Here is a 20,304-nt window from a genome sequence, read left to right on the forward strand (position 1 = left end):
CCAGTTCAATAGGAACTACTCCTGAAACACAAGGGCTATTTAATTAGAATCAGAAGCTTTTTCAAAAGTTCAAAAATACTTTATTGTGAAGAGCAAGGTACCGAGGAGGAGGCAACCCCCTCATATACGGGTTAATGTCTAGATTGTATTAAGTTTCAATATTGCTTCTTACTTTCAGTTGGAAAAACTTCTTTTATTATTTAATTCTGCTAAGGGAGTGGAGAGAGGCTAGTTTAAACATAAATTTAATAAATAAATTCACCAATGTTTTAATTTCTGCCATTATATTCCTATAAGCTGGGCTGCAACACAAGCATTTCCATCAAATCTAATCGTAAGTAACGGTATGCAGTCAAATCGAAACAGGTTTATTACTAACCTTAAAACAAGTTTATAAGTACCAAGGACATTCAAATAAAAACAAATGTTTACCCGTCAAATCTATCTTAGGTCTATTCACACCAGAAAACCACTATTTCTAATATTTTTCTTTGATTGTTTCGGAATTATGGAGCTTTTATGGCACTACTACTTATTGGCGAGTGTTGCCACGTTGAATCGTGAATATTAATAAACAAAAATAATTTTGCTAATTAAATTTGACAATATTAAATGTTAAATTAAATGCTATTGCTGATTGGCTGCTAGTCCTGCGAGTCCAAGGGACTCGGATACCAGACAATAGCATTTAATGACAAAATTAAATGCTATTATTAAATAGCAGCCAAATGGGGTACACTTTGAATCACCACATACAGCAAAAACATTCCATTAAAAAAGTGCCTCAGTAAGGACACACTTTGTGTAAGTAAATGCTGAAGCCTAAGCAGTTTGTCAAACAGTTCGTGGTAACGAACTGTATTAAGGAGCGACCCGGCTCAATAGTAACCAAAACTCTAAAAAATGGAATTTTGATACCAATAGTTACATCAACAGAATTGCATTTTAATGCTGATTTTAAATATATAAGTTTCACCAAGTTAAGTCTTACCCGTCAAAAGTTACGAGCCTGAGAAAATTTGTCCTATTCTAGAAAATAGGGGAAACACCCCCTAAAAGTCATGGAATCTTAACGAAAATCATTCATATTCAACATCAGATTCAGCATATCAGAGAACCCTACTGTGCAAGTTCCAAGCTCCTATCTACAAAAAAATGTGGAATTTTGCATTTGTGCCAGAAGACAATCACGGATGGGTGTTTTTTTTCAGGGGTGATCGTATAGACCCAGTGGTCCTAGAATTTTGCGAGAGGGCTCACTTGAACGGAAATGAAAAGTTCTAGTGCCCTTTTTAAGTGACCAAAAAATTGAGGGCACCTAGGCCCCCTCCCACGCTCATTTTTTCCCAAAGTCGTCAAATCAAAGTTCTGAGATAGCCATTTTATTCAGCATAGTCAAAAACCTTATAACTATGTCTTTGGGGACGACTTACTCCCCCACAGTCCCCGTGGGAGGGGCTGCAAGTTACAAACTTTGACCAGTGTTTGCATATAGTAATGGTTATTGGGAAGTGTACAGACGTTTTCAGGGGGATTTTTTGGTTGGGAGGAGGGGTTGAGAAGAGGGGGTTATACGGGGGAAACTTCCCATGGAGGGATTTGTCATGGGGGAAGAAGATTTCCATGATGGGGGTGCAACATTTTCTAGCATTATTTAAAAAAACAATGAAAAAATAAATATGAAAAAGTTTTTTCAACTGAAAGTAAGGAATAGCACTAAAACTTAAAACGAACAAAAAATATTACGCATATAAGGGGTTCATCTCCTCCTAATACCTCACTCTTTCCGGTAAAGTATTTTCAGTAATTTCAACTATTTATTATACGGCCTTTGTGATTCAGGGGACAAAATTTAAGCTTTAGTGTAAAGAGCGAGGTACTGACGAGTGGGCGAACCCTCTCATATACGTTGTAAGGACAACCGAATATAGAAGTTTGTTACGTAAGCTAATTCGTAAGTTACGTATATCTTTTACTAATAAAAACGTTCGTAAAAAACTAAAAGTTCTAGTTGCCTTTTAATGTACCCAAAAAATTGGAGGGCAACTGGGCCTCCTCCCCCTCCTTTTTTCTCAAAATCATTCAATCAAAACTATGGGAAATCCATTTAGCCAAATAAATAAATACGCAAATTTTGCTTTAATTATTCATCTGCGGAGAGCCGAAATCAAAACATGGATTAACTAAAAGATGTTCAGAAATTAAATATATAAAAAAAAATTTTTAACTGAAAGTAAGGAGCGACATCAAAACTTAAAACGAGCAGAAATTACCCCGTATATGAAAGGGGCTGTTCCCTCTTCAGCTCCCTGCTCTTTACGCTAAAGTTTTTACTGTTTTAAAAAGTAGAGTTGATAGAAAGTCAAGCTTTAGAGAAAAGAGCGAGGCGTTGACGAGGGAACAGCCCCTTTCATATACGGGGTAATTTCTGCTCGTTTCAAGTCTTAATGTCGCTCCTTACTTTCGGTTAAGAAACTTTTTTTTTTTTTTTTTTTTTTAATTGATATCCAAAGACGGCTACGCCTTCAATACAAAGCTACTTATTCTTAAGCTGTTTGGTGCATATAATTTTGGCTTATTTTTGCTGATTGTTCGCCCGAAGAATATGTCAAACATTGGTAACGTATGTAACGTGTCAAACGTACACACAGTGCAGTGTCAAACGTGGTAACGAACTGCAGTAAGGTGCGACCCGGCTCAATAGTAACCGAAACTCTAAAAAACGGAATTTTGATACCAATAGTTATATCAAAAGAATTGTATTTTTATACTGATTTTAAATATATAAGTTTTATCGAGTTTAGTATTACCCATCAAAAGCTATGATCCTGAGAAAATGTGCCTTATTTTAGAAAATAGGGGAAAACACCCCCTAAAAACACTTCGTGGTAATGGTAAACACCCCCTGACTATCATACATTTCGTGGTAATGAACTATAATAAGGAGCGACTCTAAAAGATGGAATTTTGATGCCAATAGTTACATCAAAAGAATTGCATTTTAATGCTAATTTTAATTATGTAACTTTCATCAAGTTTAGTCTTACCCATCAAAAGTTACGAGCCTGAGAAAATGTGTCTCGTTTTAGAAAATAAGGGCAAACACCCCCTAAAAGTCGTAGAATCTCAATGAAAATCACACCATCAGATTCAGAGTATCAGAGAACCCTACTGTTAAAGTTTCAAGCTCCTATCTACAAAAGTGTGGAATTTTGTATTTCGTGACATTTTATTTCCCCATGGGTGATCGTATCGACCCAGTGATCCTAGAATGTCGCGAGAAGGCTCATTATAACGTAAAGTGAACAAAAACCTTTATAACTGACCAAAAAAATTGGGGGTCACCTAGGCCCCCTCATTCGCTCATTTTTTTCCAAAGTTACTGGATCAAAATTTTGACATACCCATTTTGTTCAGCATAGTCGAAAAACCAAATAACTATGTTTGTGGAGACGACTTAGTCCCCACAGTCCCCGAGGGAGGGGCTGCGAGTTACAAACGTTGAACACTGTTTACATATACTAATGGTTATTGGGAAGTGTAAAGACGTTTTCAGGGGAACTTTTTTGCGTTGGAAGGGGGGTTGGAGTAGGGGTTACATGGGAAGATCTTTCCATGGAGGAATTTATCATGAGGGAAGAGAATTTTCATGAAGGGGGCGCAGGATTTTCTTGCATTATTTAAAAAAACACTGAGAAAATAAATAAAAAAGTTTTTTCAACTGGAAGTAAGAAGCAGCATTAAAACTTGAAACGAACAGAAGTTATTACGTATATAAGGAGGTTCGTCTCCTCCTCAATACCTCCCTCTTTACGCTAAAGTATTTTTTTAGAAATTTCAACTATGTATTGTACGCCCTTTGTGATTCAGGGGTCGTTCTTAAAGAATTGGGACAAAATTCAAGCTTTAGTGTAAAGAGCGAGGTATTAACGAGGGGGCAAACCCTCTCATCTACGTAATGAAAATATAAAAACATAGACTACTACTACTAATAATAATAATAATAACACACTGCTGCACCAAGCCGCCTGAGGCCAACATAGCTACGCACGCTCCTCCTCCAACCTAATCTATTCAATACCTCCCTCTTTGCACCCTCCCAGGAAGTTCCCATTTCCTTTAAATCTTTATTTATGACATCCTCCCAACCCAGGCAAGGACGACCTGCTTTCCGTGTGGCCCTAGACGGTTGGCGAAAAAGGACAATCTTCGGCAATCTGTCATCCTTCATCCGCAGAATATGGCCTAGCCATCTCAAACTTTCTTTCATTATATCCCTAGGTCGTAAAGAAAATTGCCTTTTTAAGTAACCAAAAATTGGACGGCACCTTGGCCTTCTCCCCCATCCCTTTTTATGGCACCAACTTGGTATCTACCAAGTGACATATAGCGATCGCAAATTCTGTCGGTCTTAGGTAAGCTAGTTTAGGCACTTCCAGGTAAGATAGGACGATGAAATTTGGCAGGCATATCAGGAACTAGACCGATTAAATTAGAAATTGTCGTTTCCCCGACTCGACCATTTTGGGGGAGAGTGGGGGGACGGTTAAATCGGAAAAATAGAAAAAACGAGGTATTTTTAACTTGCGAACGGGTAATCGGATCTTAATGAAATTTGATGTTTGGAAGGATATCGTGTCTCAGAGCTTTTATTTTAAATCCCTACCGGATCTGGTGACATTTGGGGGAATTAGGGGGGAGCCTAAAATCTTGGAAAACGATTAGTGGAGGGATCGGGATGAAACTTGGTGGTAAAAATAAGCAGAAGTCCTAGGTACGCGGTTGACATAACTGGAACGGATCCGCTCTATTCGGGGGAGTTGGGGGGGAGGGGAGCGTTAATTCTGAAAAATTAGAAAAAATTATGTATTTTTATCTTACGAAGGAGTTATCGGATCTTAATGAAATTTCATATTTAGAAGGGCCTCGTAACTCAGATCTCTTATTTTAAATCCCGTCCGGATACAGTGTCATTGGGGGGGAGTTGGGGGGCTGGAAATCTTGTAAAATACTTAAAGCGGAGAGATCAGGATGAAATTTGGTGGGAAGAATAAAATCATGTCCAAGATACGTGACTGACATAACCGGACCGGATCCGCTCTCTTTGGTGGAGTTTGTGCTTCAGAGGTCTTGTTTAAAATCCCGACCAGGTCCGGTGACGTTGGGGGGAGTTGGAGAGGAAACCGGAATTCTTGGAAAACGTGAAAATTGAGGTATCTCTATCTTACGAATGGGTGATCGGATCTTAATTAAATTTGAAATATAGAAGGATCTTATGTCTCAGATGCTCCATTTTCAATTCAAATTGGATCCGGGGACATAGGGGGTTTGTATGGGGAAAAAAGATATCTTGGAAAACAAGTGGAGTGGAGAGACCGGAGAGAGTGGAGAGATCAGGATGAAACTTGGTGGGAAGAATAAGCACAGGTTATAGATACGTGATTTAATTGGAACGGATCTGTTCTCTTTGGAGGAGCCGGGGGGTGTTGATTTGGAAAAAAAATAGAAAAATGGAGGTATTTTAACTTAAGAACGGGTGACCGGATCTTAATGAAATTTCATATTTAGAAGGAGCTCATGTCTTAGAGCTCTTATTTCAAATCCCGACCATATCTGTCGACATTGGGAGGAGTTAGAGGGGGAAACTGGAAATCTTGGGAAACGCTTAGAGTGGAGAAATCGGGATGAAACTTGGTGGGTGAATAAGCAAATTTCGTAGATACATGATTGATGTAACCGGACTGGATCCGCTCTCTTTGGGGGAGCAGAGGCGCCATTTGGACCAGATCTTGGGGTAGGTATAATGGCCCCCCCCCCCGACTCACTTCGTATGGTGTATTCATCTAGGAAATGGGCATTTGACAGAACTCGAGAATTTATTATGTATCTTACCTACTTTCAAAGTTTACAATAATTAATAGCAAATAGCGTAATTACCCCAAGATTCGTCAAGTAATTACGCTCTTTGGTTAATAGGCGTGCAGTAATTTCAAATCAATTGGACAGAATGGATTATGTTGGACATAATGGATTATTATGGCCGGTTAAGGGCCCTTTGTGGTGGAAGCTTGGGCCCCCTGGAAAATCTGGGTTGGGCAAAAATATATAAATAAAACAATAAATAAGAATAAAAATAAATAAATAAAAATAAGATAAGATAAGTAAAATAATAAAAGATATATAAACAAAATAAGACGGTAATTAATAACAAGTAAATAAATAATAATGAATAATAAACGAAGAAAATAACAAAATATAAGTTTAGTCTTACCCATCAAAAGTTAAGGCCTGAGAAAATGTGCCTGACTCATTTTGGAAAATAGGGGGAAACGCCCCCTAAAAGTCATAGAATGTTAATAAAAACACACCATCAGATTCAGCGTATCAGAGAACCCTACTGTAGAAGTTTCAAGCTCCTATCTACGAAAATGTGGAATTTTGTATTTTTTGACAAAAGACAGATCACGGATGCGTGTTCGTTTGTTTCTTTTTTTCAGGGGCATCGTATCGACCCAGTGGTCCTAGAATGTCGTGAGAGGGCTCATTCTAACGGAAAATAAAAGTTCTAGTGCCCTTTTTAAGTTACCAAAAAAATTGGAGGACACCTAGGCTCCCTCCCGTGCACATTTTTTCCCTTAAGTCACTTGATCAAAATTTTGAGATAGCTATTCTGTTCAGCTTAGTCGAAAACCTACTAACTATGTCTTTGGGGACGACTTAACTGGGGGGAAGGCTGCAAGTTACAAACTTTGACCATTGTTTACATATAGTAATGGTTTTTATGAAGTGGATAGACGTTTTCAGGTTAGCTTTTTCGCGTTGGGGTGGGTTGGGAGAGGGGGTTACGCGGGAGGATTTTTCCATGGAAGAATTTTTCACGAGGGAAGAGAATTTCCATGAAGGGGGCGCAGGTTTTTCTAGCACTATTTAAAAAATGAGAAAATAATTTTTTTTCAGTTCTAAGTAATGAGTAATGAGCCGCATCAAAACTTAAAACGAACATAAAATATTACGTATATAATGGGGTTCCTCTCCTCCAAAATACCTTGTTCTTTACGCTAAAATATTTTTAGTAATTTCAACTATTTATACTACGGGCTTGAGGAGGAGCTGTACTTTCCTCAACGCCTCGCTCTTTACACTAAAGTTTTTTAATGGTTTTAAAAAAGTAGAGTTGTGACAAAGAGTCAAACTTCAGCGTAAAGAACGAAGCGTTGAGGAGGCACAACCCCTTTTATATACGGAATAATTTCTGTTCGTTTTAAGTTTTAACGTCGCTCCTTACTTGCAGTTAAATAAAACTTGTTTTTTTTTTATTTAATCTAATCCGCTCCTTATTCTTATCTCCTTATTTCCGCTCTAGGAATGACGTGTGGTCGAATTGATGATAGACTTATCTACCAAGAAATGAAGTGACACATTTTTATGCAATCCTAAAAAGTGCTTATGCCAGATTTTCCTCTCACTCGCTCGGACTATCTGTCTTGGCTTTTTTTACAATTATTCATGGCTTGATGCCCCCCAACAAATTGATTTTAATTCAAAATAAACGGTCAATTTTGTTTCTGTCTCTACTTTTTCCAATGAGAATACCAAAAAAAGATGTTGTTTTAAATCTTCAGTCAATGTGGTTAAAATTAAAGAGCCACTGGGATTACCAAAATTAAAATAGCTGGGATTACTTAAGTCATGTGTTGCTTAAGCTTAAATTCAGCAATAAAGATTTTAGTTACCCTGAAACTTACTTCGAACAAGTTTAGTCGAACACACACACAATTATACAACTCCAAAATCTTTTTGAGTTATTTTCTGTATTTGTTTTGTTTGATCATTAAAGATGATGCTAGTATATTTTACTGATTCTTTGCCGCTGATGTTTATTCGTTTTTAATTTTTTTGTTTGGTAACCACTAATTCCAAAAACCCCGTAACTAAACAGAATAATTCTTTTTTTTCATTTGATTACAGATTTTTTTGCATTATTTACCCTGTCATATTTTCTTGCACTGAAAGCTTACATTTATTTCCAACTTCAAAATATTTTAGTCGGACACAGAAAAATTCCACAATTCCGAAACGTTTGAGTTGGTTTCTGTATTTTTTTTTTTTTTTTTTTTGTTTTTTGTTTGATCATCGAAGATGATCAAATTGTTGATTATTTTACTGATTTTTTGGCGTTGATATTTTTTTTTTTATGGCACCCACTAATTGAAAATTTGATTAAAGCTTTTTCCCAATTTTTAAGATATATATATATATATATATATATATATATATATATATATATATATATATATATATATATATATATATATATATATATATATATATATATATATATAGTTGCGAGAGTTGTAACTTAACTAAAAGAACAATATTTTTATCACTGTCCTTGGTGCTTTTAAGAAACTGAGCACAATGACGTGTACGTAGAACGTGGAAAAGATAGTCACAATTTGTCTCTCCAGAATAAGCAAGCAAGCGCGCTTTTATTTGCGACCTTGTTTCTATAAGAAATGTTGTCTTGGGAATTGGTAAACACTTTGTGCAATTCTATCCAACTTTTAATTAATGATCTTGGCAAATTCTCATTAATGTTATTAGGTTTTTCATCTGCCAAGAGAAATGAAAATGATTCATTTTGATAGGAAACAACACTGTAAAGCACAATTTTGGTTCAAGATAATTTCATAGTTCTTTCACCGTTGCTTCTTACAATGGAAATGCCACCAAAGAATGTAGTTAAAAAAAAAGGAAAATGGAAAGTAAACAAAAAATTAAAAGCTAGGAATTTAAAATAGAAATGTAGAAAGTTGTTAGAAATTGTATTTAAACATCTAAAAAGTGTTCAAGATATTTCAAAAGTAAAAAAAATAAAATGAAAAAAATTATTTCCCTTTAGTCCCATCAAAACGTTCTATAGTGCTATTAAAAAAGTAAAATGGAAAGTAAAAAATCAATTTAAAAGGTTAAAAATTTTAAAGGTACGGTAAAAATTTTTTTTATTAAAAGCGTTTAAATATTTCGAAAGATACTTTAGTGCTATCAAAACAAGTGTTTGGTGCTATCAAAAAATTAAAATGGAAAGTAAAAAATAAATTTAAAAATTAAAATTCTTTAAAGTAATTTAAAATGTATTTAAATTAGATTAAAAAATTAAATGTTTTTAAAATATTTCGAAAGTAAAATAAAGTAAAATGGAGAACTTTGTTTTACTTTAGTGCTATCAAAATAAATTTGTGGTGCTATCAAAAAATTAAATGGAAAGAAGTAATGTAAGAAGTATTTAAAGTCGGATTTAAAATTTGAAAAGTATTTAAAATATTTTAAAATAAAAATAAGTAAAATATAGAGTAAAAAACAAATTTTAAAGGTCAAAGATTTAAAAAGGAAATTTAAAAACTATTTAAAAAGTACTTAATATATCTCAAAAGTAAAAAAATTAAAATGAAAAAAAATGTTTTACTTTAGTTTGTAAAACAAATTTTTAAAAAGCACGTAGATATGAGTAGTAGCTTCTAAATAGGCCTTTAAAAATCCCTCACCGGTTTTGCGTTAGCTTGCTTTGACGAAAAAAAAAGAAAAAGGAGACATATCACTGCTACCCATTCAGTGATCATCCCCCATTGTACTTCATGGCTGAAGGGCCTTGAGACGGAGATCAGCACCGCCAGTTCGGACTTTAAGTGTCTAGTGCCGCATCCTTTACCTTTTTTTACCCATGCAATGCTTCGATTTTCCTTATTTCTGTAGGTGAGGGAACTCATAGCTCAAAACTTCCATTTTAGGGTTTCGACCATGTTGCTACCAATGGTATGATTTTATTTCGATCCACCGATATTTTCAAGTAATTTCAAGTTCTCTTTCATAAATCTTAGTTTATTTTCACAGTAAATTTTTGGTATGAATCCATATAATAGTTATCAGTTAAAAAAATAAGAGAGGAGACAACGGATTAGACTGATTGTTTGAACTTTCTTAGTTTTAGGATATAGGCTGTAAACAGAGCCGTTCCAAGGGTTGATGGTATCCAGGGAACAATAAAAACTATGCCCCCTCCAAACTCAAATATAAGCAAAAACGAATCACAGTGAAAAATTGGATTAAAGTGGGCAATTCCCCAGCTGCCCTTTAGCCAAGTCGCCCTGGGCAGTTTCTCCTGTACCCCCCTCCCTTCTAGGTACAGCTCTGGCGTTAGACAGAATTTTTGAAAGAATTTCCCATCAACATTTTTAGTGGCCGCTTTCAACATTACGACTTTTCTGGCAGTAGTGTAATTGATCTAAAATTTATTGGATGGCGTTGATGATTTTAAGCTGATTGACCTGCTGTAGCTATTTCTCGTCTTACAAGTTGCCTTCGATTTCAATATTATAATATATGGTATTAATGGTACTAAAAATGGTCAAATTGGTAGATCATTATTATCTTTTCAAAAATCAAAGTGCCGTAAATAAAGAATGACTTGTATATTTAGTTGTCGGAATTTTCTTGTGAGAGTTGAAAGATTTCACAGATTGAAAAACTAGTTGTCAAAAATTGTATAAGAATGCTTCCAGAATTTTAATAATTGCTGAAAACTGCACATGCCCAATGTTTCTCGGGAGGGGGGAGCGAGAAATATCAAAATGAATTTCGGTTTTTCATTGTAGCATGTTCACACCTCCCCTCCTTGTGCGTGTTAGCATACGAATTTAATCCTATAATTTATGCTTAGGGTTCTGCAATTAAAATGAAAGCTGTCATCCCATAGCACCCATATTACTGGCTTAGTTCGAAAATATATGTCAGAATGAAAAGAGGTAATAGCTAAGTTAATTTTTTTCTTTCATTATTACTATTGCCTAATGTATTATTATATTTGGCACTTGTGTATTATTCAGAACACACTCAATAAGTGAATTTAGGTTCTTTCGTGAAACAAACTACGATGCAGGTACATTTTGATTGAATATTTTATATATAGAGGTGGTTAGGTTAAGTTAGGTATTTGATATAATGCACCCCAACCCCCTAATGTGCAAATATGTAGCCCAAACTTTTGATAAAGCTAATGAAATAAAACAAAATATGATGAGAATATAATACTTCATTAGGAAAATTGTAACATTCCAACTTAGATTTATGTACCCAGAACGCAGAAATGTCGTTTATATTTTGTCTTTGTGGCTATGAAACCGGATTTTCACTAAAATCCTAACTTCCTTCTCGTAAAAAAATGTTCCTTCTCGCAAGAGTATAAAGTCATGTTGTGTCCATTGACGCGCTGTTTTGTTGTGGGCAAAAACCCCTTATCCTGGACAAATTTAACTGTCTCTTTTTCAGTTTTTGGCAAATCCTAAATCTTCATTTGAAAATCGATGTTCAGACACTATCTTCTATCACTATGCGTAGCAAACTAAATTGAGTTTGTCTTTGTGGCTATGAGACCGAGTTTTCTCATAAAATGTACCTGCATCGTAGTTTGTTTCACCAAACAACCTAACTTCACTTATTGAGTGTGTTCTGAATGATACACAAGTACCTTATATTTTTTCAGAGATTAAAATGTCGTCCGTAAAGAATGACGTTTAAATTTAGCTGTAAAAAATTAAATGATCATTCTGATTCATTTTTCTAGCGTGTGAAACATATGAAAGGTTCAGCTATAATAGGACCGTTTTCTTCCTTAAAAAAAGTTTGGAAAAATTTGAAGCATGTCTCATTAGAGTTAGCTTTAGCACGCCTTTGTCATGTTCAGTGTTGTCATTTTTACAATCCCGTGAAAATATTTTTGCTTATCCAAAGGAAAGAAAATTTCAGGTATGAGTGAGTGAAAAAAACGGAAAAATTCTGCTACATTGGGGTAAGCTCCCTCCTTAAAAAATGGAAAATCTAAAAATTTTGGAGTATGTCTCCGGTAGAATTACTCGTAGCACATATGGCTAGCTCAGTGGTGTCATGCTTAAAATCCTATAGGAACTTTTCCCTGTGAGTCCCAAAGAAAGGGTTTTTTCGTGAGTATGTGAGGAAAACGATGAGCAATATTGACGCAAAGTGTCTTTGTAACTATTAAGATTATTATTAGGATACTTAGAAATAAGACGTTAATTGCAATACAAACTACATATAATTCTATTAAAAAACTGATGTATAAATATTAGTTTGAATATAAAAATTAATATAATAATATATAATAACGTATTATATTAAAACACAATTAACTATAGTTAACCTTAGAAAAAATAAGCGGTGTTTATATAAGAACATTAAAAATATTTAGAACATTTTCAGAATTATTGTCCTGTTCCATCAAGTTCATCAGTTGTTTTTTGTTTGTTTGTTTTTTTTTGTAGGTAAAGCTTTTTACCTCGTTATAATAGATTTTACAATAAAGTTCCCAAAAACAATAAATCTTTTTTGAAAATGGGAATTTTGTAATTCTTGGGATTTTTTCAACCCAGTTTCTTATACAAAACCATTTGAAAGCAGCCCTTTTCTGCAATTTTTTGCCTTCTCTTAAAATCAAATTCCTACGCTTACCCTGACCAGAGTACCAATATTTTGTGTAATGGTTTTTGACTAGCACTTTGGCACTCTGGGACCAAATAGGGCTTTCAAAAAGTTTATCGGTTGCTAGAACAACCTTATGGCAAGACCCATAGACGCTTTATAGTACATGTCTACTGTTTAATTAGAGTCTCTGAAAGGATGGTTACAAAGAGTTAGATCCATTTTCTCAGCCGAAAATTCATCTTCTTTCTTTCTCGGAAATTTTCATGCCAGTATATTTTTTTTTAATTTAAGGTCTTTTCTAGGGATTCAATCACCAATATACGGATGTTTTCGTGAGAGCAATGGCCAGCAAGTCCCTGACCACCGATGCAAAGCCTTAGAAAAACCAGTTATTGAATCTATCAGATGCAATGTCCAACCATGCACCCCAGAGTAAGCTTAGTTTCTATAAACATTTTTTTATCATTATCATTCAGTACTGAAATTTCAGAAGGGTAACTACCTCCCGGGAAGTTATGATGTTGGTAGACTTCAGGATGAAAATTTGAGAGAAACTATCCATGGACAGTTGAATACTAAACTTGAGAGTTTAAAATTTGACAGTGTGGAATCTGGATGGAATAATTTTAGAAAAACAATTTGTGAAGTTGCTGATTGTGTCTTAGGGAAAAAAGTTAAGACTGCAGCTAGGAATATTAGTGAAACAGCTTTTTATTTAATTGAGAATAGAAGGGGTTTGTACAAAGATGATCTGAGTTATAGATCATATGAAAACAAAAGAAATGTAAAGAAAATAAGAAAGCATTAAAAAATTAACTAAGGAAATGTTAAGTGGAGGCCATGGATAAAATTGCTGAGGATCTGGAATCTGCAGCTAGACGGTATAATAGTAAAATGTTATACTGGCATGTTAATAAATTGAAAGGGAGTAGTCAATCCGGAGTAGTCCCATTAAAGATAGGAATGGGGCCACAATTAGTGACAAGAAAAGAGTTAAAGAGAAATGGGCGGAACATTTTGATAATGTGCTAAACCAAGATATAAGGCTCCAGGTGCTCATAGTGTGATAAATGAATTTCTTAAATACGGTGTCTCTGAGGTACCGTTAAGCTGCTGAAGATTATGAAGTTTGAAAAAGGGGAAGTACCTAATGATTTTAGAAAAACCTTGATTAAACCACTGTATGAGAAAGGTGACAAGACTGAGTGTCGTAATTATCAAGATATTAGTCTGGTCTCTGTAGGTAGCAAATTACTTAGTGATATGATACTTTCAGAACTGAGAGTTGCTGCAGACAAAGTTTTAAGAGAAGAACAGTACGGTTTTAGAAAAGGTGGAGGATGTGTCGACCAAGTTTTCACTCTTAGGTAAATAATTTAGAAGTGCCTTGGTTGCCAAACACCTTTGGTCCTCAGTTTTATAGATTATGAGCAAGTGTTCGATTCGGTTGAAAAAAAGCTTTAGCAAAGTTATTATCCTTATATGGTATACCAGACAAATTCTTTAAAATGATTTGTGTTATGCACGAAAACAATACTGCTGCGATTAAGGTAGGAAATGAGGTTAGCAGCTGGTTTTGTATGAAATCAGGAGTTAAGCAGGGTTGTGTTCTACAACAAGCTACAGTGACGACAGTGCTCAACTACGGCTCTGAACATTGGGCGCTCCGAAAAGCGGATGGAAATTTACTACATGTGTTCCAGACAAATTGCCTACGGATTGTTCTGGGTAGCCTACCTGACTGACTGACCGTACTTTAGACTGCAGGTAGTACGACAAATGTGGTTCAATTCCGCTTTCTAGGGCTATAATGAAAGAAAGCCTGAGATGACTAGGCCAGGTTCTGTGGGTGAAGGATGACAGATTTCTGAAGATCGTCCTATTTGGCAAACCGTCTGGGGCTAAACGGAAAGCAGGTTGTCCTCGTGTGGGGTGGGAGGATGTCATAAATAAAGATTTAAAGGAAATGGGAACTTTCTGGGATGGTGGAGGCCTTGAATGGATTGGGTTGGATTAGGGGCGTGCGTAGCTGTGTTGGCCTCAGGTAGCTTGGTGTTGCGGTGAGGTATTGAACTAGTAGTAGTAGTAGCAGTATTTAATCTATAATAAAAAATTTGTAATCCTGGAGTGTCTCACCCATTCCAGGCTGTAGACTTAGAGGAGATAAAATAATATAAGTTTTAAATTTAACATGAAGTTTTTACGAACCTCTTAAGTGCAAAACTAGCTGTTCAGAAGGAGGAGCAATTACTTCAATTCACAATTGTGAAACAATTCTTTTAGTATTAATGCTGTATACTACAACTAAAGTATCGAAGTCAAACCTGCCAAAGACCAACACTCCTGCACAGGGTCCTTCTGCACCATAATATGCTTATCTGACTCTCTATTCACTTACTCTGGAGTCTCTTTTTCCTTTGTATCCTTTTTTGAAACCTCACACCTGCACAAGGTCTTTCTGCACCTTATTATGTTCAGTGTTGTGCTCTTTATTCACTTCCTATGAAGTTCATTTTTTCTTTGTGTCCTTTTTTGAAAACTCTTTTCGCTCCATTCGACGACGTCCTGCTTGTTTTGCCCCAGACAGATTACCCTAAAGCACAATCCTGGTAACCCCTCATCCTTCATCTGTAAAACGTGATATAACTATGTTAAACCTCTCTGTCCTTATAGGTTTCAAAGGTGGAATTCAGCCATAGCCACACCTTTCGTGCCATGGTCTTGTTTGATTAACCGTCATTTAAACGACTACCTAAAACTTTCAGTAGACAGTTCCCCTAGAAAACACATAGTATATCGTCCTAAAACTTTCGAAGTCCCCACATTTTACAGTCATATTTGGCCGTTTATTATTATTATAAGTTTATTATTATTATATGGCCGTAAAATTATGGTGCTAGTTTAAAAAAATTAGCACCGATTATGATGCAATTATGGTGCTAAAATTAGGTATTCCAATTCTGGAATCAAAAACACAAACTATTGGGCTAACATTTATTTTCTTTGAACTATGCTGATGGTTTTAAAGACATAGTATTCTTTTCATTTAACTTTTTATTCAGCTTACATTCCATTCGTGGTGCATTGAATGTGTGGTTCATGGACGCATTGAATGCCACCTGTCGTTAGCCCATTTTAATCACTACGTTTTTTACATTTTTCTGAGCCCTCCCTGGATAGAATCAGCAAACGACTCTGCTTTCTGGTGACAATTCAGATGGAAATGCAGTGCCGCCAAACAAAGCTGTTTTCCACCTCTATGCTGCTTATTTACCGTTCTCGCCTTCTGGTTATCAGTATAGGCCGTGTCCTTACGTATTTTTGTCACCTTGCCAAATAGAAGCACATGGGGAGCAAGCAAGCTGTTCAGAAGGACGCGAATGGATGCACTTTTAAACGGTAGTCATTGAAGTCCCAGAATAAGTTGGGTAACCATATTTGGTAGCTGGTAGAGATAAATACAGAATTTTAGGCTGAATGGAAAAAGATTTTTCGAGCAACAATTACTCAAAGCTTTCCAGCGTTGAAGGGTCAGATCAATTGCAATAGGTGCTTCAAAGAGGGACATCTGAGAAATGATTTACCGAGAGTTGAAGCTCATAACCACTCTTGATGCCAACGTTTTTTAAACATGAACACGGGATGACTGGCTGGGATCTTAGGTTAAGAGATATGCAACTATTTTTTAATTTTACTTATTTTCGTTAATGTACGCCTCCAAAGCATTATAATCTCTAGGAGATTTGGTTAAAAATATAGGAAAGCATTAATCGACTTTTTGTTCTTTGAGATTACTATATGGACTGTTCTGTCTTCGGCAAAGTAACATAGTTTGACCTACCATATCATTCATATATGGTTAGCACCACTAATTGAAAGTAAATCCACGTAAAACTGATTTTATGAGCATTAGGATTTACACATTAGTATTGCAATCGCACCGCATGGGTTGCCATAGATTCTAAATCTCATGATTTGAATTTTCCGGCAGGCCTTAGTTTCAAACTTTGCCAAAAGCATTTGAAAATTCGAAAGACCTTGCTTTGAATCTTTGAGTCAAAAGCTTGATCCACCCTGATGCTGAGTCATAAGGCTACTTAGAGTAGACTGTTTCTGTTTGAGTTCACAGTTTTGATCGCTTTCAATTTTCATGCTTGCAAATATTGACTTCCTAACTTTCATTGCAATGTTTGATTAGTTTTTTGCAAGTTAATCATAGGAAGTGCGTCAAGAAAATAAGTTCTGGTTGCTAATTATAAGGAATGTAAGCTTTACTTCTACATAACTTTTATTACCACACAAAGTTCAAATATTGCAATATTTTTTGGCGTTTATTTTACCATGGTTCAAATTTTTTTTGCCCGGTATCAATTCTTGTACCAGAATCGTAAGCAGGAGTAGGAAATTGAAGAATGTCGGGATTTAAAAATTGTAGGATATTGTTAGTTTGGACTACTACTAACAACTCACCGGATCACCAAGCCGCCTCAGGCCAATACAGCTACACACGCTCCTCCTCCATCCCAATCTGTTCAAAGCCTCCCTTTTTACACCCTTCCAAGAAGCTGCCGTTTCCTTTAGATCTTTAGATCGCAAAACGCGCTCTTGCCATTTCAACCTTTCTTTCATTATTGCCCTAGAAAGTGGGGTTGAATCACATTTTTCATACAGCCCAATCTTTGAAATACGGTCAGTCAGCCTGGTACCCAGAACAATCTAAAGGTAATTTCTCTGGAAAACATCTTGTAAATCTTCATCCGCTTTTCGGAGTCCCCATGCTTCAGAGCCATATTTGACCACTGTCACCACTATAGCTTCCAATATTATAATCTTTGTTTGCAGACTTATCTTCCTATTCTTCCAACACTTTTTTAACAGTGATATAACACCCTGAGTCTTGGCTATTTTACCTTAGCATCTTCACTGCTCCCACTGTCTTCACTAATGATTAAAAAAAAAAACAAGTTTTTTAAATGAAAGTAAGGAGCGACATTAAAACTTAAAACGAACAGAAATTACTCCGTATATGAAAGGGGCTTTTCCTTCTCAACGCCCCGCTCTTTACGCTAAAGTTTTTTACTGTTTTAAAATGTAGAGTTAAGAGAAAGAGTCAAACTTTAGCGTAAAGAGCGGGGCGTTGAGAAGGAAAAGCCCCTTTCATATACGGAGTAATTTCTGTTCGTTTTAAGTTTTAATGTCGCTCCTTACTTTCATTTGAAAAACTTGTTTTTTTTTTTTTATTTAATTTCTGAACGTTTTTGAATCAATGCATGTTTTGATTTTGGCTCTCCGCAGAGGAATAATTAAAACGAAATTTGTATATTTATTTGTTTTTTGGCTAAATGGCTTTCTCATAATTTGGATCGAATGATTTTGAGAAAAAAGAGCGGGGGAGGAAGCCTAGTTGCCCTCCAATTTTCGGTTAATTAAAAGGCAACTAGAACTTTTAATTTTTTACGAATCTTATTATAAGTAAAAGATATACGTAACTTATAAATTAGCTTACGTAAAGAACTTTTGTATTCTCATGTTTGTATTACATATATGAGGGGGTTCGCCCCCTCGTCAGTACCTCACTCTTTTCACTAAAGTTAAATTTTGTCCCAATTCATTAAGAATGACCCCTGAATCACAAAAGCCGCAGAATAAATAGTTGAAATTACTAAAAATACTTTAGCGTAAAGAGCGAGGTATTAGGAGGAGGTGAGCCCCTCATATGGGTAATAATTTCTTTAAGTTTTAAGTTTTAATGCTGCTGCTTACTTCCAGCTGAAAAAAAAGAAACTTTTTCATATTTATTTTTCATTGTTTTTTTTAAGTAATGCTAGTAAATCCTGCGCTCCCTTCATGGAAATTTTCTTCCCCCATGACAAATTCCTCGATGGAAAGTTCCCCCAGCATATCCCCCTCTTCTCAACCCCTGCCTCCAACCAAAAAATCCTCCTGAAAACGCCTGTACACTTCCCAATAACCATTACTATATGTAAGCACTGGTCAAAGTTTTGAACTTGTAACCCCTCCCACGAGGACTGTGGGGGAGTAAGTCGTCCCCAAAGACATAGTTATAAGGTTTTCCGACTACGCTGAATAAAATGGCTATCTCAGAATTTTGATCCGTTGACTTTGGGAAAATAATTAGCGTGGGAGGGGGCCTAGGTGCCCTCCAATTTTTTTGGTCACTTAAAAAGGGCACTAAAACTTTTCATTTCCGTTAGAATGAGCCCTCTCGCAACATTCTAGGACAACTGGGTCGATACGATCACCCCTGGGAAAAAAAAACAACAAAACAAATAAACACGCATCTGTGATCGGCCTTCTGGCAAAAAATTTAAAATTCCACATTTTTGTAGATAGGATCTTGAAACTTCTATAGTAGGGTTCTCTGATACGCTGAATCTGATGGTGTGATTTTCGTTAAGATTCTATGACTTTTAGGGGCTGTTTCCCCCTATTTTCTAAAATAACGCAAATTTTCTCAGGCTCGTAACTTTTGATGGGTAAGACTAAACTTGATGAAACTTATATATTTAAAATCAGCATTAAAATGCAATTCTTTTGATGTAGCTATTGGTACCAAAATTTCATTTTTTAGAGTTTTGGTAACTATTGAGCCGGGTCGCTCCTTACTACAGTTCGTTACCACGAACTGTTTGATACTAACAAGATAAGTGAAGCTGCTCACCTGATCAATCTTTTGGTTACCTAATGTCACCTTTTCATCATCGCTTATTCCTGGCCATAGTGACTTAGTCTTCTTAACGCTAATTTTCAAACCTATTCTAGCACCCTGAACTCGCAAAACCTCTAAATGTTTATTCATTTTGCTCACACTTTCATCAAGGATGCTTAAATTATCAGCATAATCTAAGGCTAGGAGAGTTTTTCCATCCATTTGATTGTCTTCTTTCCAACTGCCTTTCCTTTGCTCGTTAGACAAAGTCCATCAAAATGCTCCATATAAAGGGGGATAGAACACGACTCTGCTTAACTCCTGATTTGATTCAAAACCAGCTTCTAACCTTATTTTCTAACCACAGCAGTTATATTCTCGTGCATAGCACTAATTCCCTTTAATGTATTAGTCTAGTATACCACACAAGGATAAGACATTTGCTCAAGCTCCTCTATCAACAGAATCGAACACTTGCTCATAATCTACAAAACTAAGGACTAAAGGTGTTTGATAAATCAGGCACTTCTCAATTATTAACTTAGAGTGATAAATTTGTCGACACTTCCTCTATCTTTTCTGAAACCGCAATGCTATTCTCTTAAAACTTGGTCTGCAGCATCTCTCAGTCTAAAAAGTATTTCATTGCTAAGTAATTTGCTACCTGCAGAGACAAGACTAATTCCTCGATAATTACCACCCTCACTCTTATCAGCTTTCTAATACAGTGGTTTAATTAAGGCTTTCCTAAAATCTTTAGGTACTTCCCCGTTTTCAAAAATCATATTCATAATCTACTGTAACTTATTTCTAACCTCAGTGCCATTATATTTGAAAAGCTCGTCTACCGCACTATCAAACAGCTCGTGGTAACGAACATGCAGTAAGGAGCGCCCCGGCTCAATAGTAACCGAAACTCTAAAAATAGAATTTTGATACCAATAGTTACATCAAAAAAATTGCATTTTATGCTGATTTTAAATATATAAGTTTCATCAAGTTTAGTCTTACCCATCAATAGTTACGAGTTTGAAAAAAATTGCCTTCTTTTAGAAAATAGGGGGAACACCCCTTAAAAGTCATAGAATTAACGAAAATCACACCATCGCATTCAGCGTATCAGAGAACCCTACTGTAGA

General features: G+C 35.7%; 1 protein-coding gene across 1 annotated transcript in view; it reads left to right on the forward strand.

Moving 5' to 3' along the window:
• LOC136038135 (thrombospondin type-1 domain-containing protein 4-like) overlaps positions 1-20,304 on the forward strand; it is a 152,792-nt gene that overhangs the window by 68,817 nt on the left and 63,671 nt on the right. Inside the window, exon 5 of the mRNA XM_065721160.1 lies at positions 12,798-12,927. Within this exon, the coding sequence (XP_065577232.1) occupies positions 12,798-12,927 (130 nt within the window). The remainder of the gene's footprint in view (positions 1-12,797; positions 12,928-20,304) is intronic.

This window comes from Artemia franciscana, chromosome 17 (genome assembly GCF_032884065.1).
Source record: "Artemia franciscana chromosome 17, ASM3288406v1, whole genome shotgun sequence".
Lineage (NCBI taxonomy): Eukaryota > Metazoa > Arthropoda > Branchiopoda > Anostraca > Artemiidae > Artemia > Artemia franciscana.